This window comes from Pan troglodytes, chromosome 15 (assembly GCF_028858775.2).
Source record: "Pan troglodytes isolate AG18354 chromosome 15, NHGRI_mPanTro3-v2.0_pri, whole genome shotgun sequence".
NCBI lineage: Eukaryota > Metazoa > Chordata > Mammalia > Primates > Hominidae > Pan > Pan troglodytes.
This window is the reverse complement of record NC_072413.2, coordinates 34718136-34744770: the sequence shown is the minus strand read 5'-3', so window position 1 is coordinate 34744770 and position 26635 is coordinate 34718136. Positions and strand designations below refer to the sequence as shown.

The 26635-nt window shown below is 42.1% G+C and overlaps 1 protein-coding gene and 1 long non-coding RNA gene across 2 annotated transcripts in view; one reads left to right on the top strand and one right to left on the bottom strand.

Moving 5' to 3' along the window:
• The first annotated feature begins 608 nt into the window (after positions 1 to 608).
• SFTA3 (surfactant associated 3) overlaps positions 609 to 26635 on the top strand; it is a 40757-nt gene continuing 14730 nt past the window's right edge. Inside the window, exons 1-2 of the mRNA XM_003952476.6 lie at positions 609 to 1408; positions 22997 to 23087. Coding sequence (XP_003952525.1) covers positions 1367 to 1408; positions 22997 to 23087 — 133 coding nt within the window. The 5' untranslated portion in view covers positions 609 to 1366. The remainder of the gene's footprint in view (positions 1409 to 22996; positions 23088 to 26635) is intronic.
• LOC129137059 (uncharacterized) overlaps positions 19736 to 26635 on the bottom strand; it is a 171757-nt gene continuing 164857 nt past the window's right edge. Inside the window, exons 5-6 of the long non-coding RNA XR_008539213.1 lie at positions 24449 to 24508; positions 19736 to 23173 (exon numbers count right to left, since the gene is read on the bottom strand). This is a non-coding gene — a long non-coding RNA (uncharacterized LOC129137059). The remainder of the gene's footprint in view (positions 23174 to 24448; positions 24509 to 26635) is intronic.

Sequence of the window (26635 nt, the reverse complement as noted above, 5' to 3'; positions counted from 1 at the left end):
CGTCTACAGTCGGCATAGTTTGAAGTCTGTTTACTTGTCCCGGGGAAAGGTGAACTCAATCGGGTTTGCGGACCGAGACAAACAGGACCTCAGCCTCTTTCTCGCCATCAATCGCGCTGGCTCCATCCGCTCCCGCTCCCGGCTAGGGGAATTGTCGCAGCTGCGGGAAGAGACCTAGAACGCAATCTGAAGCGTTTCATTAGGGAAATAGGTGCGCGCTGGGAGCAGTGCAAGAGGGTTCCGCAACCTGGGGACACCCTCCGCCCCTACAGCACCGTCGGCTTCTGGAAAGCCGACGGTCCTCCTTTCTGGGAATCTCCTGCATCAACTCGTGCCCAATTTCTGGCCTCCCCTCTCGGAGAAATCAGCATTCTGAGGATGCCCCTGGCGCTGAGGTGCTTGGAAGCTTCCGAGGTTTGGGAGCAAGTACAGTTCACCCCGAGATCACCGCGAAGCTTTGCCTCCGCCAAAGTACCCTACCCATCCCTAGGCCCCAACGGCTGAGAGGAGTGGGGGAGATTTTGCACACTGCACCCCCCTTCCTCCTCTCCCCACCCCCACTTCGCCATGTAAACACGAGGACTTTCTCGAGAGCCTTGGAGAGCCGCTCTAGTGGCTTCGGGCCCTGAAACCCCAGGCTGGGCTTTTTTGATGTTTAGCATCCCAAAGCGGCTCCCCACCCTGGCCCCAGCCTGGGAACTGGGAGCTGTGGGCCGGAGAGGAAGGAAAGCAGCTCTCTCAGCTAGCGAGGGGGTCAGGGACTGGGCCAAGCTCAGAAGCGAGGAGAAGAGCGAGACAGAGATGCTCTGAGCAGGGGAGACAGGGATCCCGGGCTGCTGCCGCTACCAACAAGGGTACACACTGCGGTCCTCAAGGCCAGGAGGGGGGTGGGGGCAGGCAATGCCTCAGCCAACAGGGCAGCGGCTCGGCCCTGCTGCTGGCCCGGTGGGAAGTAGCCTGGGGCCCCGCGACTGAAATCCGAGCCAGGCCTGGGCAGTCTCCGCTAGAAACGCTCTGGGCGCGCACTCCTGGAGACGCGGAGGCCCGGGCGCTCCAGACCAGTGTCCTTGTAGGAGGCTTCTTCCCGAAGCTTAGAGTTTGGCCTTTCATAGGGAAAGACTTGCTCGGGAGCCTTCTAAGGGATTTTAAATCTTCCTGGGCCAGGGCTAGGGAGCTCTAGTGACAGTGTCTTGGTCTGGCATCCAACTCTCCAATTTTGAGGCCGCAGGGAGGAATTCTGAGACTTTAGAGGCCGCACAGCCTTCAGCGGGCTCACCGCGTCCAGGCGTCAGTAAGGGGCTATCTCGAGGCGCGAGTGCACAAAAGGTAGCGCGAGTCTCTTCTCAGGCGATCCAGATAAGAGGAAATGAGAGCCGGGTTTTCTGACTTCCAACTCATTAGGGACCAGGTAAGGTCAATGCTTTCTCTATTATGTCTTTATCTTAAAAGCGGGTCAATTTAAGATAAGGGAAAAAAAATCCAGGATCTGTGTGAACCGTGCTGATAAAGACTGACCCCTTTTCTGAACTAAAAGCAAGCCAGGCAGACATTCATTTTCTATAAACAAGAGAGTTGTGAGAAGCTGCCTTGAATTCTGATCATATGTCTCCAGACATCGCTCTCCCTTCCCTGCTCCCCACCCCCCAATTATTAGCGCGAGGAAGCAGAGTAGGCGATTTTATTTGTGGAGAACTAGAAAGCCCATTGGGAGATGAGACTCTGAGATGATATGATTCTTAGGCATGGGTTACTGGCTTGTTTAGTTCAACTAGGACTTTCTTTTTGAATGGAAAGAAAGTGACAGACACGGGTATTGGGAGGGAGGAGGCTGAATGTTTTCTCTGCTCGGCTAGATCCTGGTTAGGAGACGCTGGACACCATGTTCCTCTGGCTCTCCCTGCCTTCTGGCTGACGCGTTCCTCTTTGTGCAACTGTGTTTCTGAGACGTCAGGCCACCCTCTGTGGGGCCCAATTTGGTAGCTTACCTCAACTTGGAGCATAGAAAGTTTTCTGGTGCCCCTTTGGCCAGTTGCTTCTAGAAGGGGTATCTTATTTTCAGTCACCCTCTCTGGAAAGTTTGTCCACCCAAGCTGAGGGAATTGGATATGAATGGGAGTAGATGAAAGTAAGTTTTATTGAAGGGGGTCTGCATATGCCCTTATCCTCACCTCATGTAGTTGTGTTTCTGAACTTTCTTTAATGAATCTCAAAGGAACGGAAAAAGAGCAGGTTCAGCAACTTGGCAGCACAGCTTTTGCCTCAGCTGAAGCCATAGCTGAAGTGGCTGGCTGCATTTCTCTCTGATAGTGACCTAATGCCCAACTTGGTGGGCATCGAGGCATGATCCTGGGCTCCTGCGCCTCTCCTCGTTTGCTAATGTTTCCCGTTTGACCTCTGCTTCGTAAGCATTTATTACCCTTGTTATTATGAGTTGTAGCAAAGTTTTGGAAAGGGTGAGATTTAAATTCATTTTCCTGTTTTATCTATTTTTGTTATTTGCAGGACCCTTCAACATAAATTGATCACTGTTAGTGCTCTGCCTGAAATATAAATAAAACATAACATAAATGTGGCAGGCAAAGGACTTGTTAAAGAAAACTCTTGCCTCCCACCTAAAATCCACATCTGATTCTGCCTACTCTGTAAGTGATTGCACACAGATTTCTATGTATATATGTACGTGTGTATAGAGGTATATATACATATGTATCTATCTTATACACATGTATATATACATATGTATCTATCTTACACACATATATCTATTTTATAAGATATTCAAAAACTGTAATATAGAATTCTCAGAGATTTTACAGAACCTGTTAGATGCAAGAACATTGAATAAATTCACTACCTCAATTAAGGTGTCTCATGAAAAAGTTTCCCTGAAAAATTCAAATAGACCAAAACCCTTTAGTTTTACCCACTTTAAGTCAGAATATTTATTTATTGTCATGTGAAACTCTGGATAACTAATTATGTTTTAGGAAATTTTAAAATTTGTTCCTAAAGAATTTGAACTTGGTGTCTGAGACACAGCTGTGGATAAGACTTTTTGAGACATTCTATAACAACAACAAAAAAATTGTCCCTTGCCGAACTTATATTATCCATCTATAAAAATCATTGGTATAAATACTACCGCCCTGGGGCAACAACAGCAACAAACAAATGAAAACTGTTTCTGCTCCGCATTTGTTGCAAACGTCCTCTTGATTTCAGACTTTCAGCCTTCACATAGTAGTGGAAATAAGAATGCAGGTCTGAGTGTTGTCTGACAACAAGGAAAAAGACAAACTTTTTTTCTTCTCCCTTTTCCCCTCTATTTCACACATTTCTGGAGAATCCGGTCTTTGATTGTTAGATCTTGCTGCTAGTAACAGCCGACTGTTGGTGGAGTGTCAAACATTCTATTTCTAGAGTATTGGTGATTGTTGATCATTCATTTATATACAATCAGAGCTATCAGGCCACCAAGTATCTTTGGATATCCTTCCCCTGTCCCTGTGCTCTGGATCCAGTCTATGGAAAATGACCCACAACAGGTTGGCGTCTACCTTGTCTAGCATTCTCCCTCCTAATGCTGCTGCTCTAAAAGTCCAAAGCTCTAGGAAAACAAGGCTTTATTTGGCCCGCGTGCTACTGATTTACCTGATCTCACCAGCACACACGGGGCTGAGTGCGCGCGCGCAGAAGTAAACCTGGGAATTACCGTAATGACACGAAGAGGACCGAGAGCTGGTTCCTCTGAGCTGACTGCACGCTCTGCCACAACCCAGGAGACCCAGTCAATGTCTAAGGAACTGGATATGCCTATGTGTAAAGCGAACCTCGCAAAGTTATGGTCCCAACAGACGCTTCCAAAGCATTAGGTCTCTAAACAGACTTGCAGCGACAGACTTCTAGAGGAGACTCAAGCCGCAGAGGATTAAATCTCTCTCTCTGCCTGGCCACTTGATGGTGCCTCAAGGTCTGCAAGGCCTGGGTTGGGACTAAGGGCCTGGGGGGCTGGGCAGTGGCAGCTTCTTCTTTCCCTTCTGATTCTACTTCAGAAAGAATTGCAACTGTCAAACCACCGTGGTGCACACAGCACACATTCCTACCTCAAGCCACAGCAGACAGAAATTGTAGCTAGTTCATTACTACCCAGTGACCTGGCAGTATTAACTGAAATGTCGATTACTACTCCCCGGCAGCACTGTTCCCTGGCAGGACTCCTGAGCCTCGACCTGGGTGCAGTAAACTTTGGAAGTGCTGCATTGTATCATACCTACAACTCACGCAATAGATAAAACTCAGACATCTCTCTACACATCTACATAGTCCATTGGCTTCGTACTGAAATCAAACAGAAGAAGTTTTTGGAAATATTTAACAAAAAGCCAACCCACTCATGGCCATCATTTAGCACTGGGTAGGGGTAAAGAGAAAGAGAAACCCTTTGAGGTATGTGGTAGCATACAAACATGTTCACAGTAACCTTCCTGTATTAACCATTTTCTAACAATTACAGTGCCACATCAACACAGTTAGTTGTCGAAAATTCTCAACATGGCTAAATACTTAAGATTGCATTGGTGGTGTGCCTGTGAAAGCTATTTGGGGGTTGTGTATGTGGTTCTGCTCATTGGAAAGACAGAAGAGAGAAAGGGGGCTGGAAAGGATACTGGGAGAAAACAGAAACAACTATTCCTGGTGAAAGTGTGTGGGCTTCTGAGGGCGGTTGTGGCAGCTGAGAAGTGCTGGTTATATATAGCTGGGTCACAGTGATGGGGAGGTGGGGATGGTGGTGGATGACTGTGTCGTGTGCCTGTGGTGTTTAGGGGGTGATCCTAGTGGGGAGGGCCTGGGAGACGGCTGGGAGGTGGTGTGTGTACCCTGTCTGAGCTTTGGGCCGGTAACACAATGGCAACGTAATTATCTGGCTGAAACACGCTCAAATGGCAAAAAGTTGCAAAATAGATCGACCTCCCAGAGAAGAGACAGAGCTGGTTACAGAGGTCTGCAGCCATCATCCTTTTTTCAATACATTTTAAACAAGAGGATCTAGCGAGTGATTCTGATTCAATACACATAATCAGTTTGCAAGTCTTATTTCCATTTGAAAACAGGGCCATTTGCAATCATAAGAGCCGGACACGCTGAAAGATACGGAGCGCATTCCGAGCAGATGATGGGTGACAGAATCTGTAGGCAAGCACTAAATATTTTCTTCCAGCTTCAGACCTTGTGCATCAGTCTTCTGTCCCGAACCATTTTAAATGGAATATTCCTGTTGAATATATAATTTAATTGCTTAGAAATGGAGACTCCATGGTTGGGAGGAAAAAACCGGCAAGAAAGGTGACAGAGAAACTATGTTGATTGTGCTTCTCCTCAGTACTGGTTAACAGTCATTTAACGAAGAGTCTACCCATTGGGTAGAAGACTTGATGGAAAAAATGAATTGGTTTTTAAGGGAACAACCGCCAGAAGGGGTTGCCGGGGCTAACATTCTCAGGCTGGAGCTGCAAAGCCCTGGCTGGGTGTGGCCGGGACTGGCGGGGAGTCTGCGGGGCCTTCAGGGAAGCCCAGGGACAACTCCGCGGCCTCCCAACGACGCCGCCAAAGACCTGGGGGCCCCTCGCGGCCCGGCTGTTCCGAATCGGTTGCCAAGTGTCTAAACTAGAAGTGTGGACACTTGAAATCTCGAGCTGTCTTAGGGTCTCTCGCTACGAAAGTTTGGTTTCTAGGACCAAGAGAAGCAGCTGTCCCAGGCCCTTCGTTTCCTGTCCGCAGCCTCATCCTCCCCGCACCCCCCAGCTCTCAGTCTCCCCAGTCCCAGTCCTTACCCCGCCCACCCGCGGCCTCTCTCCCGACACCCAGCCGGCAGCCTCGCTCTCGGCCCCCGCCCGCCCCGCGTCTCCGCGTACCCAGGTCCCCGCGCCCCGCCCCGCCCCGCCCCGCCCCTGCCCAGGTTCTCCCTCCCGTTCCCGCGCTGGGAACAGCCTCGGCCGCGCGCCCCCTGAGGACGCGGCCCCCAACCCCTCCTGGAGACCACACCGGCAAGTCTGGTGTGCGGAAGAGCAGAAACTTCCTCGGAATTTCGATCCCAGAATATACAAATATTAGTTCACTAGGTCACGACGATGATGCAAACTCTAACTTGCAGGGATTTTTAAAAAAGATCTTAACGCACAATCTTTCTTTGTACAAATAAACGAAACCAAACAAAGCCAGCGAACTACTGCTGTTTCCCTCGTGAATTTTCTTAAGGAAAAGAGAGATTCCGTCTCTCCCCAGATATCAACATCTAACGAATTTTCTAGGAGACTGAAACTCAGCCTAATAATAGTATGTGCTTAATGCTGATTCCATTTTTGTTTCAAAGGGGGGTAATTTATTAGCTTCCTCAAAGTGGTGCCTCGTAGGCAGGTGTTGTGTTTTTTGATATCCTTGTAAAGCGTTTTTGCGTCTGGGAAGATCTCAGAAGAACCAATAAATAAGGTGTGTGTATGTTGGGGGGTGGAGGTGGGATTCTGTACAGCTCATGGCCCTGCTTGTTCAATTTCATGCAAAACTCATTCTAAAAGCCCCAGGGTTCTCTTTAATAGGGGCCAAATGGCAGGAACCCCAAAGATCTAAATATTTCATTCTTCCTCCCTGTACCTCCCTCACTGCGCCTTCCACCCCCAGCTATAAATTCTAGATTCCCCTCCCCGCCCCCCCCCCACCCATCCTGTGGATAATTGAATGGCTCAGAGGCACTAATCTGCCCTGGGGTGAGGTGGGGCTGGCAGTGGAGGTAAGGCCTCCCACAGGCTCCCTGGTTCCGCAAAATGGGAGGACAGAGCTCCTACAACTGGCAGGAGGTGAGGAGGACGCTGGGACCCACAGGACCTAGTCTGCCAGGGGAAAGGGAAACAGGCTCCCCTGACTGAGGACACAGCCTCAGACCAGGCTTGGCTGGGTGGACAGGAATGTGGTGCCCAAGAGCAGCAGAGATCCAGGGTAGGAAGTTGCAGCCATCTGACAACCCCATAGAGATATATTGCCCACATGACTATTTCTGGAAGTGGTGGTTGATTTGTGCTGATCCCTTCACACCCTCCCGGATCCAGGATATACAGCGGCTCGCTAGCCCAAGTCTTCAGGTGCAATCCCAGTCAGCGAGAAGAAACTTCAGCCTGCCCTCCTCAGGGAGACCCCTCCTGCCTCCCCAGTGTAGGTGTGTGAGACCCTCATTAGGACCCCAAGATCATGTGCAGGAACATCAAGCATCTTATTCTTGTATTTACAACCTGGTGTGACTTTATTATCTACTTTTCATCTGTTTCTTCATCCTTCCCCATTTTCCATTTCTTTATTCCAATGCCTATGTTTTCTTTGCTTTCTTGTCCAATTCCAGTCATGGCTGCAGTCCTACTTTATAGGCAATTCGGTATTGTTTATCCTAATGTCAGTACTAAAAGGAAAAGTAGAGAAAGTGGATGGGCTAAGTCATAAAGAATGAAAGCCAGTAAGGTCCATATGGGAGACCAGTTGGGGAGTAAGAAGACCAGAGAAGAGCCAAGGTCAGCCTATCAAAGGACTAGGGAGAAAAGCGATAGAAGCAAAGAGAAGCCGCAGCCTGGAGAAATTCAATTAATGTCAGTAGATGGGGAGGAGGGAGTACAGCCGGGACCCAAGGCATATGCCTCCCCTGGAGGGGCATAGAGAGGGATAAGGGGGAAGCAGATGTGTGTATGGCAGTCTGTCTCTGAGCTGAGGGGCAAAACCTAGAAAAGCTTGCCTTCCCTTCTTCCGGGCTTTAAGAAGGGGGACTGTCCTGCCAGAGCAAATTGAAAGACTGTGGAGCCCAGGGGTCAGGACCGGGAGTTCGCCTGCCGAACTCCAGCCTGCTCCTCCATCCTGGACCGCTCCGGGTTCTGTACCCCGTGGAGGAACAGATTCAAGGGAACCTGGGGGCAGAGGGCAAGGCCAAGGGGAGAGGAAATAGCTTCTAGAAACTTCTGTGGAGACAGGCAAAACTTTTTCTGCACACGTGTCCCATTCCTCCTCCCTGTAGTTTGGAGAGGGCATTTTAGAAAAAGAGTACCTTGGTTTTCCCCGAACCTGAGGTTGGACAGCGCCCCCTTTATTCTCCGCGAGCGCGGCCTGGACAAAGGCGTCACTTGGAGGGCGCCCCAGCTGCCTGGGAGCTCCGAGCGGAGCCCACCCCGCTTCCCTAACCCGAGTCGTTTCCCAGGATGGAAGGCGGATCCCGGCTCCCCGCGATCAGGCTAGGCCGCGGGTTCTGGCTGGGCTGCACCTCCCCAGGTCCCCGCCCCCAGCCCCCACCCTCTGCCCCTCTGGCCGGGCTTCGCAGGGCTCTCGCAGTTTCGGAGTCCGGGGACCCCGGCGCAGGAGGAGGCCTGGGCTTGCCCGGGGGCTCAGTGTGAGAGAAGGAGAGGGGAGTCCCCCACCCTCCAGGCTGCTTGGGGACTTCGAGGGGCTTGGAACCCGGGTCCTCCCTTTTATGAGGTTCACACACACTGTGAGATATTTTAGCTGCAGCACAACCCTTTTAATACCCAGCATGACACCGACTGTGTGAGCGAGGCCCTTATTTGGTTGGTGAACGCCGGGGTGCACATCAAGACGCTTCCCTGCCTGGGAGGCACAGACCCCTCTCCAGGGGCCCCGAGGCGGGCAAGCGAGGTAGCTGAGAGGGACCGCGGCCCAGCATCGGCTCGTCTGGGTGGGAGGGCGGCCGCCCAGACTTCCCGCGGTCGGCACCCCCTGCTCGGCCCCAGCCCAGAGGCCGCCAGCATTTGAGTCCCCGCCCAGCCGCGGCTCCGCCGTCGGGGCTTTCCCCCGAAAGGCCCAGGCGCCACCTCGCGAAGTCAGCTTGGCTGGCTCCTGAGCCCGGCTCTGCCACCCCAAAGCAAGGGGCCGTACCCGCGTCCTTCCTCGGCGACCCGCGCGCTCCCCTCCCTCTCCGTTAATATTCTCCGATAATTTCCGAGGCAAAGATTTCTATCTTTTGGGCGAATTTGTTTCATCTCTCTTGAATTCAGAAATGGAGCCTTCAAAAGTCTTAATGTGTGTTTATTTTTTCTAGCATTCAAATGAATGCGAAGCCACGGATTGAATCCCGTCACTCTTTGGGGGTTAGCTTCTCCCGATATTTCACACGGAAAACAAAACTGGGTCCCTCTTATTTGTACTTGTCCTTAACCTTTGCAGCAACTGCTGTAGATGCGGCTCTGTCCATTCTCTAATAGATTTTACCAGGGGCTGGTGACAGAGAACTGATTTCTTTTCTATTAGGGTTTAGCACATCTTTGTTGAAGGCCTGTAGAATGACCAGGGATTAGATTTGCATCTCTTAGACGCCCTGTGTGGTCTTTGTGCGAAGCTTGTAACTGTTAAAAATGACTTGTTAGGAAGCGTGTGGGCTCTCATCGCTCTCCTTTTGACAGAATGATTGTGAAATTCAGATTGGCCCTGTAGGATTTAGCCCACAGATTCCACCTGAACCCTAAGCAATTAGACCCTAATCTCCCTGCAATCATATTTGAGTTAGGATTTGTTGCACTTTGTTTACTTCAATTAAAAGCAGTGGAATAATTTTTTTCCAGCTTTTAAAGTGAAATCTCCAGGCATAAAACCTTAGGACTTCTTAGAAATGCTTTTGGTAGTGATGAGGATTTCTTTTCCGTGTGGTTTCCTCCGAGTCCTCATGACCACCCCCTTCCTTCTCCCATTTAAGTGACTCGTTTTTTCCCCTGTTGCTCGCCAATGCCCAAAGCGTCTTCACAGGGGCTGAATTCGCGGCGCATGGGAAGAACTGTGTGGAGATGACGCCCAGCTGGAGGGGCGCCCAAGCTCAGGCCGTCGCCCAGGTCCCCGATGGGGATCCTATGTCCCACTGCCGCGCGGAGCTTTCCCAACCCGGCCCGCTGGCTGACTGGCCCCCGCGTGGGTTCGGGCAGTGGGCGCCTGTCGGGCGTCTTTCTTCCTGCGGCGGAGCAGGCGCTTCTAAGGCGCTGGCCGCCAGCCCCGCGATACGGCGACTGAGGAGGCGGCGTGGTCAGCCTGACCTCAGCCTGCGTTCCGGGAGCCTCCCTCCCGCGCCCGCTGAGCTGCCCGCGGGGACCGGCTGCGGCCCTACTGCGCAGGGTCGGCTCCAGGGGTGGGGGCGAGCGCTCTTTTTTGCAGGGTCTTCCTCTGAGCCTGCACTGGCCCGGCGGCCATCGAACCTCCGGAGAGCTCGAGGCTTGACTTCTTCATCTCCTCGCTGGGCCCCAGAGGCCCAAAGCCCAGGATTCTGGGCGCAGCCTCCTGCCGGGCTACGCAGGGACGGTCGCCCAGGTCGTCAGGATCTCTGCCGTTTAACCCCGATGCAGTTCTCAAAAGCTGCCTGTAATTACTGTCAAGTCAGGTCACTTTAGTAGTATTTCTTGATCTGGGGCATCTATCTTCTACATTTGTTTATGTGGTACGACTTTGTCACTTTTATTTACCCAGAACATCTCTTCATTTGGGAGACTTGACAATGACTCTGGGTTATCGTTTATTCCATTTTGTTTCAGGACCACTTATTTGCTCCTAGTGAGTTTGATTCGATTCCCTAAATTACTGCTTCACCTTTCTCAGTTAATATTCATGAGCGAGCCAACTGCAGGATCTAAACAAGAGAAACGGAGGACTTCAATGCCATTTATTTTTGAAGGGGGAAGAGGGAGACACCGCTTTTTAAACTACCCAATAAACTTTTAAATAACAGGCGCTCTCATGGTCACTTGACTCAAAGAAGATATTTTAAAAAAATTATTGTATTTAATTGCGTAAGAATAAAGTCAGCCTACAACCTATCTCTGTCTGTATTCCTGACTAAAAAAATTTGAGGAGGAAACACTTTGCTGAGACTTAGTATTATGTAAATGCAGAGCCATAGTAACTGGTTTAAGCAGGGAGCCCTCTCTTCCAATACTTTCTGAGGTGCAGTCTGCTTAAAAACAGACCCACCTCTTTAGATCATTCTTATAGCTAGTTACTCTTAACTTTATTAAGAATCTTTAAGAATTCAAGGGAATAAATGAGAGAGCCTCTGTTTTGAGATTGGGTGGTGGGGAGGTGGGAAAGGAGTTTTAGAGAGGAAGGGGAGGAAGGCCGTGGTGTAATAATCTCTTTGAGGTTTACCAGGAGAAGTCTTGGTCTCTTGATTGAGGATTCCTGCTTCAAACCAATTCTGTGTGTAGTTTAGTGCAGTTTTTCATTTGTGAATAGGAACTGTATCAAAACCCTAGTGTGACCATGACAATTGGGTAATCACACACAAGGCATCTTTGCTAATGGAGAGATTCTGTAAATATGTTTCTAGTGAATACACAGATAACAGTCACAGTGGAAGGGTCAGGTGCCACAAATCATAGATTACTCTGCCAAGGGTTGCCAGCCATCTGAGGCTTGGAAGGACATTAACTGCCTTTGCATTCTCAGAATACTCTCCTCAGTTCATGATTTCACTTACTTGACCCTACTTCTGTTATTAAAAAGCTGGCAGGCACAATTAAGGGCAAGCAGGTTGGCTACCTACCCCTCTGGCAGCTCTCCAATATTCCCATTTAGCTGCCAGGAGACATGGAGAGGAGTGAATCACTCATGAAATCCTGTGGGAGCATGTAAAGTGTATGAGGAAAACTTCAGTGGCAGTGGGCAGGTCCACCAGTGAGCCCCATCTCTAAGTCGGCTATCTCATATAATAAATCACTGGGGGAATTCATTCTGGGGAGGGCAAGGAGGGGAATGATAAGAGGTGACTTAGGTATAGGAGCTCTCACTCAGTTTCCTTGGAAAGTAAGTTTAAGCGCATTACTTGATAGTTCTAGTTTTGAAAACTGTCACAAATAGAAGTGGGATTCTCATTACTAACAGGGAACAAAAATCAGGAAGAGTTTCCCTTATCAGACAGTAATAAGGGGAAAAAATCAAGAGCTTTCGATGAAATTTGGAGGACTATCACTTTTTTTCGACAGAGCAAACTTCTGGCTTTTAACAATTACTCCAATAGAGAAATTATTACTACATGGATAAGATTTAGGTACTCAGTTTTCAGAGTAATGTGAAATTGAAATTAGATAAACATAGTTTTTTTCTTCTTCAAATTAAAACAAGCAGGTATCTTGCATACAGGGGCATTGTAAAAGCAAAACACATCTCTCTCAAATATTAGTGTTGTGTTCTTGAGGATGTAAAATCTGGGAATGTAACATAAAAGAATTGTAAGGCTGAGACAAGACATCCTGGGTTCCCTTTGTTGGTAGATAGGCTCTTTTCTCATACTCTTACATTGGAAGTGGTTTGGGGATCTAAAATGAACTACCATCACTAAAGGCAAAGCCGTAACATTTATTATTAGGTACCATGGAAAGTAGGCTGGTTTCATCAGTGAAAGGGACTGGGTTGTATGAGAGGCCTTGTGGCACTTTTTGAACAGAAAAGAAAGGCACAGTTTATCGAAGTATGAGTGGCCAGGAGGGCTAGCAAAATGTATTTTTCGAAGAATATTATATTTTCTAATATGCCAAGGGGTCTTTAGATGTGAGATATTAAAAAACTAATTTTCCCCAAATTATGTTATCACATTATCATATTCTTTGAAGAATAAAGATAGACATTAGTCATCTACATTACCAAGGGAGAAAAATATTTTAAAATCAGATGACAGATTTGTGCCTTGTAATTTAAACAATACTGAATGATGAACAATCTTCCAAGTTCATTTAAGCAGGAGTGAGAGGGAATGTCTATACAAGTGAATTTAAAAAGACCTTATTGTACAAATATGCCTAAACCCCCATTTTATTAACTTATAATACAAATCATTACTTGCTCTTGTTACTAAAAGTCATTTTAATGTAATGGATTCATTTCAGACCTACAAGAAAACCAAAGCCCTTGTCTTTTTATACATTTATGAAGAACTTCAAATGGCCCCACCTGAGTTGGAGACATAGATATACTTTTTCTTACTAAGTTACAAAGTTGAAACTTATCCTAATGAATAAGAATAAAGTTCTTTCTTTTAAGAGAGCAGAGAGCAAGTACACAGAAGGAAATTCCAAGACTATGTGATTTGATAGGTGGTCACATTTTACATTCTTACATTTAGAGCTGTAAACAACCATATTCTTTCTCTCTTTATCTGCTGTAAATCTGCTGTTAGTACCTTGTTATAGAGCCTGGTACATAATATTTGCTCAGTAAATATTTTCTGAATCAATGAATTTAGAAAACATTTTTCAGTACTTCTCTTGTTGTAATCCTTTCCGATATGCAAAATATAGAAGTATTATTAGCATTTTTCTTCTTTTTATGTAAACAAAAATTATTGAAAGTCTAGGTCAGTTTGATTCAAAAATGACAGAAAAGAGGGCCAATTCTTTGTTAGTTAGTAAGAGAAGTGTCTTTTATATTTCCCTGGCTACATAAATTAAAACGATGTGAGGTGATGCTGTACTGTTTAAAACAAACAAAATCCCAGATACAACACAAAATGAATTCTAACAATTAATAACTTAGAAAATCCTTAGAGTTCATCTCTTTCTACATTCCAGACTTAAACTTTCCTAACACACCCACCATTCAAGACTTTTAAGATTCTAAAGGGTAACCATCTTCTAAAATGATGAGGGGTTCACAAATGATCATTCTATAAGGAGTAGAGGTGGAAATTGACAATTTCTTTTTTTCTACCAGAAAAGAATTTAAAAACCAGCGTTGATTGTTAATGATAATGCCACACAGGGCTGCTCTGTAGAGGTGATCTGATGACCAAGGGGAACCCATTACACAAGAGCAATGTCTACTATTACTGTCCTCCTAATTGCTGTCCCTTGGTGAACATTCCTCACATGTGAGTTGGGGCTATAGCCTTGGGGCACAATGGAGCCAATGGCATGGAGTCGGGCGGGGGGAATCATAAGATTGGAAGTGGCTTCTGGATTGAGATGCCCTGTGCCTTATAGTAACCCAAACAACTGAAGCATCTCTTCATTGACTTGGGGGCCTGGCTCAAGATTATCTACATGTTAGGGGAAGAATATGCTGGCAAAATCTTTTTAATTTTAAATGTGAATTATTTTACCAGTAAATATGAGGGTATCATTGCAAGTGGAAAGTGTGTTTTTGTATCAAGGGCATCCCTGGCTTCAGCTGAGCAGGCTCCTTTAGAAGACATTTACATCATTGGCAGTGCCTGTTCAGCAAAATGCAGAAGACTGGACAGAGTCAAACAGCAATTGAACCTCAAATAAGCTAAATCTGAAATCTAAGTTCCACTAGTTTAAAACAAAAAATTCTCAGCCAGTCATGGTGGCACACACCTGTAGTCCCAGGCACTTGGGAGGCTGAGACGAGGCAGGAGGATTGTTTGAGCCTAGGAGTTCAAGTCTGCAGTGCACTGTGATCACACCTGTGAATCGCCAATGCACGGTAGCCTGGGACCCCGCCTCTAATAAAAAAAAAATTCTCTTTTAAAGCACTCACTTGGCATAAAAATTCTGATACCACTTCATGCTTATACCCAAATATGCATTTACAGTCTTAATGGGTTGCAGGTTATCCTGTAACTTGTGTTCCTAACAAGAAATGGAGCCGTAAAAGGCAATTCTCTTTACCAACATCTGCAACAGCAGTGGCCCACTGTTTACCTGAGAATTCTCCTCTTCATTCACATGAAGATACCAATTTATATTTCACTACCAATTTGATGCCAAAGTCAAGTCAATTCACTATAAAGCAAGAGTGATTTAAAAACTGTACTTGTAGGCAACAGTTAATATAATAGAAACCTTAAAAAGAGGTTGGTAAAAATATTCTTTTGTCATGTGCACTCACTTTAGATATTATAAAAAAGAACTGAGGGATGTCACCCCAAGGCTTACAGATTTTGTAATAACAAAACAAAATTGGTGGTCTCTTTACATTGATTCATTTATTTAGTCAGTAAACATCCACTCAATGTTTACACCAGGCAAAGTACTAGGCATGGAGGGAAAGATATGTCTTTAACCTCAAAGATAATGTGTGTGGAGAGATAGGCATGTAAATAGACACTTACAGTTCAATGCAATGGGTGGAGCAATGTGAGGTCTGTGCAAGATGTCGTGGAATCCCAGAAGTATTTATATTTGGCAGGAGGAGAAAAGGTGGTGCTTGAGCTCACTCTTCAAGGAGGAGTAGGATTTTATCAGGCATTGCAGGTGGAGGGAACAGCATGCACAAAGGCCCAGGGGCAATGAGGAGGCATATCATGTTCAGGGAATCATTCCTAGTTTGCATTGCCAGAATATAAAATGTGAGGAGAGTGTTAGAAGTGAAACTGAAGGGGTGGTACAGGCTAAACATTTCAAAGACCCCTGAATGCCAGCCTAAGAAGTGTAGATTTTACCTTATGTAGCACATGGAAAGCCATTGAAAAAAACTCAAACATCATCAGATGTGCATTTTAGAAAGGCCAGGCAGTCAGCAGAGTGAAGAATGGAATGGAAATGGGGGCAAACTAGTGACAGTGAGACTATATGGTGATTGTTTTCACCTGCATGCTTGGTGTAAGTGTGCTAAAGAGAACCACCTTTCATTAAATAGATATAAATCCTCAAAGCCTGGCAAGAATGAAGGCATAAAGATATTCTCCAAAGAAACATCTTTTTAAAGAAAAAGACTTTACACTGTGTAAAGATGGCCAATTAATTTGGTAAGACCTGCACATACCTTTTACATACATACTTTGTTTTGCTTAACTATATGACTGACGCCCACCTGAGGACATTTTTGTTACTGCGTTAAACAAAAGAAAGACTGTGTAGTATTGTAGAAAGAGTATTACCAGGACTCAAGAGACTTGCCTGTAGTTTAACTTTACACCTTCGTCTTTGTAAGACCTTGGGAAAGTCACTTTACCTCTTTTAGCCTCCGTTTCCTCGGTTGTAAAATGAGGGGCACAATGTAAATTATTTGTAATGGCACTTTATTTATATCATTTTATATTGGCAGCTTTGTTTGCACTTATTAATCTCTCCTAATGTTTATGTCTTACCCCATCTTAATGATTTTTTTTAAAAACAATTTTAAGAGGGACAGAAATATTTGGAAGATAACCTTTAGAGGTGTTATGTGGGGTAAAACTCTATGTTGACTCTACTCCACTTTATACAGTTAGCCTTTCTCCTGGAAAGAGTAAGGATGTTGGTAGCCATTTTGAAACACTGGACTGCTCATGAGTCACATTTTATCCTTACACGAACAAAAAGACGACTATTTAATCACTTTTAGGGTCTACTAGGCTAATAAATGATTTAGCTCTAATTTTTAGATTATAGATTTTCCTGTCCAAAATGATTCTATTTCTCGAGACAAATAACTGCATGTTCTCCAAAAGCAGGTGTGTGGATACAATTGTGACCATTAAAATCATAGAAAGGGTACTGCTTCTAAAAATAGCCTCCTTAATTTAAATTCTGCATTTCTTTGGAAATTTCCTGTTATTTAATTTTTTTCCCACTTAAGGGCCTGTTTACATTAGTAATATATCTTCTAGAGCCCTGGGAGTTTATAGGGTTTGTACCTAGAAAACATCCCAGCACTATTACTATGCTTCAGAGACATACAGGGGTCCCAGGGCAAATCAAAATGTTTTTAAATGTATGACATGTGTGAAGTTGATGAAAATTCATGACTTCTCTCTGTCAGAGCTGCTTGAGTTTAAATCATCAGAGAAAGGTGAGTGCAAATAATTTTATTTGATACTTTTATTCTGGAATCCTTCTCATTCCTTGCTCATGGTCCCAGGTTTTAGCTCTGTTCTACTTAACAGTCTGATTACAAAAATAAAAAATTAGCGGTGTGTTCTAAATTGCTTTTCAGAATTTTCTGCTTAAACCACTGCTCAGATATATAACTTTTGAAGAGGAATTGAAATGTAGTTTGAGAATATAGTCACATACTACAGAACATGCAAAATACATGTGGAAGACCACATGATTGCTGGTAATTTAACTGGTTATACTTTATGATTTAGAAATATTTTCAAATTTTTCTTTTAAAATTGAAAAGAAAACATTGCAGGGAAATTCACAAAAATAAAAAATCCCCAAATACTGTGGTTACTGAGATCAGCTGTTTTTAAGTAAAAATCCATTCAAAGCAAAATAAAAGGTATTGTGTGGTGTATGCCGGCTAAAACTGAGAACACAAGAGCATTGCAGTTAATTAGAACAAATCAACAGGATGCTTTGCAACATTTCTCACATCAGTGCACCATCTGATCTTCATAATACACATTTCCCACAGTCTTGATGCAAAAAGGACTGGAAATAAATATTTGACTCATCAAAAATACATGATGCTTTTTAACAGTGCTTTCTAATAATTATTTTCAAGTTACTGTTTTGAAAATCCCCAAAGGCTGTTCTACTTGCACTTTAAGGGGGACAATCTTAGTTACCTTTTTTTGTTTTGTTTTAATTTTATCTGTATTTGAACCTGAGAAAAAAACTGATTTTTAAGAATAATATTAAGGGCATGAATTTGAATTATTATATGTTTTATATATGGCTGTTGTACTTGTGAAAGATAACTGAGCTTTTCCTGGGTAAACCATTATATTATGAATGATTAACTAGTACACTATAAATAACGAAGTACTACATTATAGCAGTTTTCATATTAACAGAACACTGAACTAAATTAACTGCATTAACACCTACATCATAAATGTTTTAAACGAATATACAATATTTAACACTATTCTGTTTCTACAATTCATTCAATGCCTGGTTCAACCCAGAGAAGTTTTGCTTTAGTTTCATTTATTATACTCACTAATTGTTCTACTAGGAGAAAATATTATATTGCTTTTGTCATACTTTTGTTAAGTTTGTAATTTGTTCCTTACAGACATTTGTTTCCTTTTTTTTCTTCCCTGCATCTTACTTTTTTTTTTTCTTTTTTTTGACAGTCTTTGTTACCTTGTCTGTACATTAAAGGTAGAGCTCCCTCTGGGCCGCTGAAGTGCTTCAAAACAGATTCATAAGACAGTTTGTTAAAAATATGTTTAACTTGAATCAGAAATATATACAACTTGACAATAGCTTGTCATCAAGCTTTGCTTCCTCTTAAAAGCTAATTTATGGATGTCTAGCAGGTATCCTTTTTAGAGACAAAACTAGCTGTGAAACTGTTGCTATTAAAAAGAGAATCGTCCTCCAAATGAGTTGATGATCCATTCTCCTAAATTTATAAGGTACAACTCGCTGATGGAAGTAATTTACTCTTTGAGCTCTGCAGTCATCTCTTGCCAAAAGAAAATGTTTGTTTATTTCGTTGTGGTCTGTGTGTTTTCTCCCTTTACATCACACAAGATGTTTTTCTCCTCCCAACCCCCAAAAGCCCATTGCTAAATATTGTCTTTCTTGAATACTCTGGTTTCTGTAGAAAAAAAAAATAGTTTCAAGAAACTGTCTTCACACTAGCAATAAATTTTCTTTGACCTTTTCTTTGAACAGATTTGATCTGCTTCCATTGCAAGAGGTGTCTCTCAGCTAGGTTCTCTTTAGGAAAGTTACTCTTTCTACTAATTTACACAGACAGCTCTGATGACAAATACTTTATTTAGCGCACTCATCCTACAAACACAGAAAAAAGCCCATGTTAGGATTTAAATCTTTTTCTTACTAAATGGCCCATTAAAGGCAATAATATTTGTGTTTATATTTTAAACATTTGATATATTTGCCTGTTAGGATTGAAGCATTAGCTCCAAATGTTAACTGCTCCAAAGAAAAGCAGTTTCAACAAATAACCTGAAATTGGCTCTGTTACATCTAGTTTGATTTATAGGAATTTAAATAATAATGGCCTAAAAATGCATATTACAATAACTCTGCTTATCCATAATATCTTAAGCAAACAATTTAGGTAGAAAAGTCATTTGATAAAGATAATTGGTTCAGGCAAAATAGAACTCACATTCTTCTGCCAGATAATAATTCAGTGGCTATTCTAACTTCAGTAGTGGTTTATTAGACACAGTTCTCATTCTTTTTAAAGACTTAAGAAAAAAGACACATTCTTTATCTTTAAACAATTATTTTAAAATAAGTAAACAGCAGGAATGGGATAAAAATTCTCTATCGAATTTACTTGCTGTTATTCAATTTCTCAAAAATTTTCTTGGGGACAGGAGTGTCATATGTTTAGTTTCAGGACAAAGGCACCTTTTAAAATGAAAAGCTTAAAGAAAATCTATAAAGAAGTTTGCTTAACAGAGAGTAGGCTAACTAAGCTTTTAGTTGTTAAAATTATCTAGATTACAAAACCAGGGGGAAAAAACTAACATTGAACGAACTTTAAAACTAAGATGAGGCTAATTTTTAATAAAGGACATCTTTTAAAAATAATAAAAGCAATTATGAACAACTTCTGGAATTCACTTTGGGTAACATGTTGAGCAGGCACATTGTTTTACTATTCTTCTGTGATTTTCTTAACTTCCAAATTAAGAAAAATTATGTAACTTCGGAGTGTATCCAGCTTAAGGAAACATTTTTAAGCAGGATGGTACGCAGTTAAAACAAGACAAGACAAAATCTTAGAGTCAAACAACATTAATTAACTCGTTTGGCAATTATGTATTATTGTTGCTATTATTATTTTGTTTGATAAATGACCAAGCTATTAAATAATTCAAATAATTCAGATTTCTAGCTGTTATAAAATGTTCTTTTAATAATTTAGCAATTAATTATAAACCCCTTGCATCTGATTCATGAATATTCACTTTTATATCTTGAGACATGCATTTAAATTTTACAGTTTATTAATTGCTTTTAGCTGCATGTTGTATTAAGGTGAAAATAATCTATTGTAAGCTGGTTGAGTTCATTTAAGAGTGTTTACATTTAATGTTGCTTTTTAATAGACAGAAATAAAGTTGCTAAATTCAATACAAGGCAATTGTTAATTTGTTAAAGTTGCAAATATTTTGTTAAAATGTTCTGGCAATAAAAAATTTCATAGATATTAATAAATCTTCACTTTATGACTTTCTGTCCTATACACTTTTTAATTGCTTTAAATATATAAATATATTATTTGTTTGTAAAGGAATGAGCAAATTAGAATTCCAATTCACTCTAAGGAAAGAGAGTTTAAATTTTTCAACAGGATAATTAACTATTTGCTTGGCTTCAATTTATCTGTCTTGTACATACAGTGATTTGACAGAACTAACTAGTGAAAACTAACCAAAGCTAGAGATCAACGGAGAGAGTAGTCAAGAAGGAAAAAAGGAAGAGTTTCAGGAAATGATATTTTCCCATCAGTGGATAGGCATGCATACATTAAAGGCATAAAAGGCAGCGGGAGGAGAAACAAAAGCTGTAAGCTAAGGATCCTGCAAGTCTGAATTAACTAAATGGGGAAAAAAATGAAATCATTCTGCTTAAACCTGTTCACTAATAAAAGGAGAATCGCTTTTGTTAAATATGCTTGGTGTGATTATCAAGCAAATTTTTTTCTCCCAGACATCTATGAATAAAACATGCATTTGAGCACTAGGTAAACAAACAATAAATGGATGAGTTCAGTTACAACATAATAACATTTTATTTAGAAAACATATATAATCATATTTGTATTGGCAATCCAAATTTAATGACTTCTTTCAGTAAAATCAAAATGCCTCACAAATAACATTTAATGCATAAGGATTGCTTATTCTTTGTCCATTTTTTTCTGTTTTCTCAAAGAAACAGATTTTTAAGGTCTCCGCTGAACCATACATAAAGTAGGTGAAATGTGACTTTTCAGAAAAGACTTTCTTTTGGATCTTCTTAATTTTAGGTTACAGATGTTGTGAAAATAAATTTAAAAATACATTTTTGAGATGGGGTGAAAATGTTTTCAGTCTATGTAGCCTGGGCTGATTTGAACAAGACTCTGTGTGTAGCTGAACCACAGTCTTTGGCTTATTAGCCATTTCATTAACACGACATCATCTTCTGCAAAATATGAATGAGGAGAAACCATTTACAATAAGAAAAGCAAACAACAGAATGAATTTCCTCTGTTGGTGTTTTGTAAGACTGTTAAACAGAAAATGGAGGGAAGAACTCTCTTTAGACGATATCACTTAATTAAGTAAAGCATCCTAATCAGAGTCCCCTCCAATTGTAATGACTGTAGGGAGTCAAGTACATTTCTGTCTATATTAGAGTATCTAACTGCAATGATTTATTGATATTTATTTTAGAAGTGCAACACAAAAGCAATAAAACAGAGGAAGCAGGGAGAGAGGGAACAAGCCATTGCTTACTGCAGTTACAACCAGAACACAACAAAATTCCTGATTTTCATGTGGGAGGTTTTGCTTTCCAAAATCAGAGCCCACCTTTATAAAAGAATGTTCCTTTCTCTCATTTGATTTTTCCAAATGTTCACTGTGGCGTTTCTTTGTCCATTAGATGAATCATTGATTCACTTTCTTCACTGCAAGAATCACTGCAAATGAGTGGATGAGCACCTGCTGTTTTCTGCAGTGACATTACTGGATTGCATTCTACACTGATTTTAGTCTTAAAATACAGCTTCTCTGTATGGGAGAGAGATTTGAGGAGGGAGAGTAAATATACTGTATAGGCAGACAGACATTGGCTGCCCTCCAAGTTGCACACAGCATAAACCTGTTTATCTGCTACATTTCACAAATCTCAAAAACATGTGAATAATCAGGCAAGCAACTGGATAAGTGATTCACACTAGGGAACCTAACCAATATTCTGATGAGAGGATACTATGATGCTAAGATGTTGAGGAAAATAGGCTTATATTGTAGAAACTGCACATAGTAAAGTTGATTAGTGGTTCAAAGGAGAAAACAATCTACTAAAATGAAGTTGAGGCAGTATCCTACCCTGTGGTCTTTGGTTCGGTATATTTATGTGCAAGTTACCTGGATAATTGAGTTTAAAAATATACATTCATCCATACCATTCCAATAATTGGGGCCAGTATACATTGGCCTTCATGTTAGTTGTCACGATAATTTATTTCTGGAGACCAAGATCTAAATATTGAGGGCTAGTGCCTTAAAACCCCAAATTATACCAACACATCTATTTGAAATTAAAGTACCAAACATGCTTAGAACCTACTCATTTTGAAGAAGCAACTTTTCTTGGAAGGCTACAATCATTTTTTATTATTGTAGAAGATGAATTGTCTGATAATAAGTGAACTAGGCATGTAAGCCTCTCCTTACTGCTACATCACTGCTTTCTCTTTCTCTATTTTTCTCTGTTGTTTCTTCCTCATTTACCGATCATTTAATCTCCCTTTGCCTTATTCCCATGATTATTGTGCTTTAGCATTTGGCTGTGAAGTGGAAGCTCTTAAAGGTTTTGAGGCTAACCCCAAAAGCAAACATTGGTTCTGAAAATTTCATGAGGTTGTTTGTGAATTTTAGGCTTAAATCACTTCCATAAACTATATCTGGTTAATTACAGCAAGATGAACTATCAGCTTGCTTGATATGTCTGTCTATTGGCTTATACGGTAGACCTGTCATCACAGGTCTATACCAGGAAAATGTAGGTTTTTCTACATTTGCAAACCCAAAATACTATTCCAGAAAGAAGAGCAATAAAACAACAAGGCAATTGAATAAACATTGCACATCCTACAGCTTTTCTTTTTCCTGCACTGCAGAAAGGCAAATTGCTAAAACTTTTTGATACTGGAAAACTTTGTTAAATTATAGTAACAAAAGACATCATCATCTTAGCAACAGAAAGTCTTGGAGAAGGTAGGTGACCTGGAAATTGGTGTTCCAAACAATATTCTGCTACATTTGAGCTGCTTCATTAAAGCTTTGCCTCAAGAGAATGTATGTTGAGTCTACTGCCAATTGCATTTGACAAATGTTTTTTATTGTCTTAACATTTTCTCATCTTCTTGCTTTTCGTCTCAGGTTCTTTTTCTTCAGGATCAGGCACAGAGACTGACTGAATGGCTCCAATTATCAGGATTTGAAAACCCAGTATCAGAATCTACCACTTTGTGTAAGTCTGCCCTGAGCAGTGTTTTCTTTAGCAACAGGACACTTGCATAATATGGGATCACCTTTTCTTCTTTACTTCTCTCTGACCTTGTAAAATATGACAAATTTTTTTCATGATTAATAAGTCCACCGCATGGGAGATTTTGCAGGAAATGCAACATAAGAACTAAAAAGCATTCCTTAAAAGATGTGTTCAGGTAAGTGACAAATGGAAGTTTGTGGGTGGTCAAGGGTGTTATTAAAATTGTTGACAACATAATCAATAGTCTGAAGACTCAACACATTGATTTTTGTAATCACAGAAAATTATACTAGGCTTTCTGTGTGAGTCAGGTTTTGAGCATATGTCCACAAAGCTGAAGTTGGTTCTGTGAACCTCAATTAAGGTCAACCACAGATGTTTTACTCAGCCAAGAAGAACCTTTTTAAAGTTTTTTTTTTTTTTTTAAAGCGATAGCTATTCTGATTAAAAAATGATCACTAGGGGCCGGGCACAGTGACTCATGCCTGTAATCCTAGCACTTTGGGAGGCCAAGGTGGGCAGATCACCTGAGGTCAGGAGTTCGAGACTAGCCTGGCCAACGTGGCAATGCCCCGTCTCTACTAAAAATACAAAAATTAGCTGGGCATGGTGGCAGGTGCTTGTAATCCCAGCTACTTGGGAGGCTGAGGCAGGAGAATTGCTTGAACCCGGGAGGTGGAGGTTGCAGTGAGCGGAGATTGCACCATTGCACTCCAGCCTGGGCAACAAGAGTGAAACTGTCTCGGGGGAAAAAAAAAAGACAAAAAACAATCACTAGGGCTGGGCATAGTGATGCACACCTGTAATCTCAAAACTTTAGGAGGCCGAGGCAGGCAGGTCACTTGAGCCCAGGAGTTCAAGACCAGCTTGGGCAACATAGTATGACCGTTAGCCGGGCATGGTGGTGCACACCTGTAGTCCAGCTACCTGGGAGTCTGAAGTGGGAGGATCTCCTGAGCCTCAGACGTCGAGGCTGCAGTGGGCTGTGATCGTGCCACTGCACTGCAGCCTTGGTGACAGAATGAGACCCTGTCTCAAAAAAAGAAAATCACCAAATCCTACATAATCTATATACCACAGGAATTTTAGAAACAATATATGAGCTGCAAGTGAACTTTTCAATTCTCAAAGGCAATACAAAAAGGATATGAAGTTAAAAAAATAAAAAATTGTTCCTTTCTTTTGCCCTAGTCTCCTCAATCCCATTCCCCAGTAGTGGCCATAATAGTCTCTCATATATTTTTACCAAATTAAAAAAATTCATACGCAAGCACATCATCTTTTAAATCACAAATAAAATCATACAATATATTTACTATTTTAAACTTGTTTTTATTCACCTCAGTGTATGTGGCTGTTGCTCCATGCCCTACACATGGGTTTATCTCATTCTTCTAGAGCTGCAAAAGATATTACATAATATAGTATTATAGATATAGCCACTACCATGTTGATAGATATGTAGGTAATTTTTATTTAATTTCTTTGCTTTTACAAATAATACTTCAGCAAACATATGTATAGTTTTTTTGTTCTTCTATAAGTGTACTTGCAGAATCAATTCCTTGAAGTAGAATTGCTAGATAAAAACACATTTGCAATTTTTAAATTATATTGCCACATTATTGACATAAGAAAATGTAACCATTTATTTTTCACTGACAATTTTTGAGAGGTGAGGATTTTGACGAGGACTGACATGAGTTCTGTGTGTGACACATCTGCCTTCTAGTCCATGTCTTCAAACTTGGCTAAACAGAGTTCAGTGGCAGCCGGGAGGCTTAGTGATGATCTCATAGAAAGAATCCTCCTATGGCCTTATGTGTTCAGATAGCAGCTGTGGCTGGGAGGAGCAGCACTGGGATGAGGAGAGAAATAGCTAAGGAAGTACGGCTGCCATCGGTTTGGGACTGGGCCTGAGTTTTCACCAAGGTCACTTCCTAAAAGCCTTCCTGACAAGAGTAGGGGCAGAAGAGCAAAACCAGGAGCCATTGCCATAGGCTGTCATGAGAGTGGAGAAGCAGCTATATTAGCACCATGTGCACCCTTGCTTTCTCTGGCACACTCTCCATCTCTGCTCAGATTCTAATCCAAGTGCGCATTTACCTTTTCTCCATAGCTCATCCTGGCTTTTAGGGAAGTGCTGTTCTCAGTCACCTGTGGCTGCTCATCAGCAGGCAGGAGTTCTCTAGGCTTCCTCTCTATTTTACCATTTAGTTTGTCTCTGCGTGATTAACCCAGAAAATTTGCCTGACATTGACCCAGTCCCCGGATTTGAAGAGATAGCCTCATCCTTGAAACTTTGACTCCTTATTCAATACTTTTATCTTTGTAAGTCCTATTTTCATCTTGAAATAGAAACTGGGAAGTGCCTCTTAATCTACACCTAGATCTCAGCCTTTACGTTGAGGGGTTACTTGAATGTTCTCAGGGTTACAGTTACACTAGAAGTTTGGTTTGTATTTAGCATTAACATGCTAGGCACTATGGTAGCCCATGTGGGTGCAAAGATGAATATAACACAGTTCATGCCTTCAGAAGTGTATACCATGGTGAGGAGGAAGCACTAACAAACCCAAGCCACTCTGAGAAGCATTAAAACAGAGGTATTTAATAAAAATTCTATGAAGTCTCAATTCTGGAAATTTATCCTACAGAATACAAAAGGACTTATAGACAAGTTGTTCACTATAGCATTGTATGTTATGGGAAGAGTTAAGAAACATCCTGTCAACAAGGACATTTTATGAGTCCTATATACTGACATGGAGTGATCTGCGGCATATATTTTATATGAGCAATCAAGCTGCAGAACACATGTGGTGTATGTTGCTTTTTGTATAAGAAATCTAGAATTAAAAATATGCATTAATGCTTGTACATACATAAAAACATTGGAAGAGCCCAGAGGAAAACAGGGCAAGTGCTAACCTATAGGGGGCATTAGGGATTAGTGGGGTGGATAGGAAAAGGGAACATAATACAGCTTTTCAATGTATACCTTTTAATGTCATTTTAATTCTTGAGCTATATGATTGCATTATCTAGTCAAAAATATTATATTAAAAACTTAAATGATAAAATAAGATTTCCCCCTCTTCAACCTCTGCATTTCCCGAGGTATTTGGAAGTGCTTGGCTACATTTATCCGGGATAAAGAACATTACATGGGACTGGACAAGGGAGGCTCCGAACAGGATAAAGAAACTTTCTCTCTTATTATTATTATTATTATACTTTAAGTTCTAGGGTACATGTGCACAACATGCAGGTTTGTTACATATGTATCCATGTGCCATATTGGTGTGCTGCACCCGTTAACGTTAACTTGTCTTTTACATCAGGTATTTCTCCTAATGCTATCCCTCCCCCTTCCCCCCACCCCATGACAGGCTCTGGTGTGTGACATTCCCCACCCTCTGTCCAAATGTTCTCATTGTTCAATCCCCACCTATGAGTGAGAACATGCGGTGTTTGGTTTTCTGTCCTTGTGATAGTTTGCTCAGAATGATGGTTTCTAGCTTCAT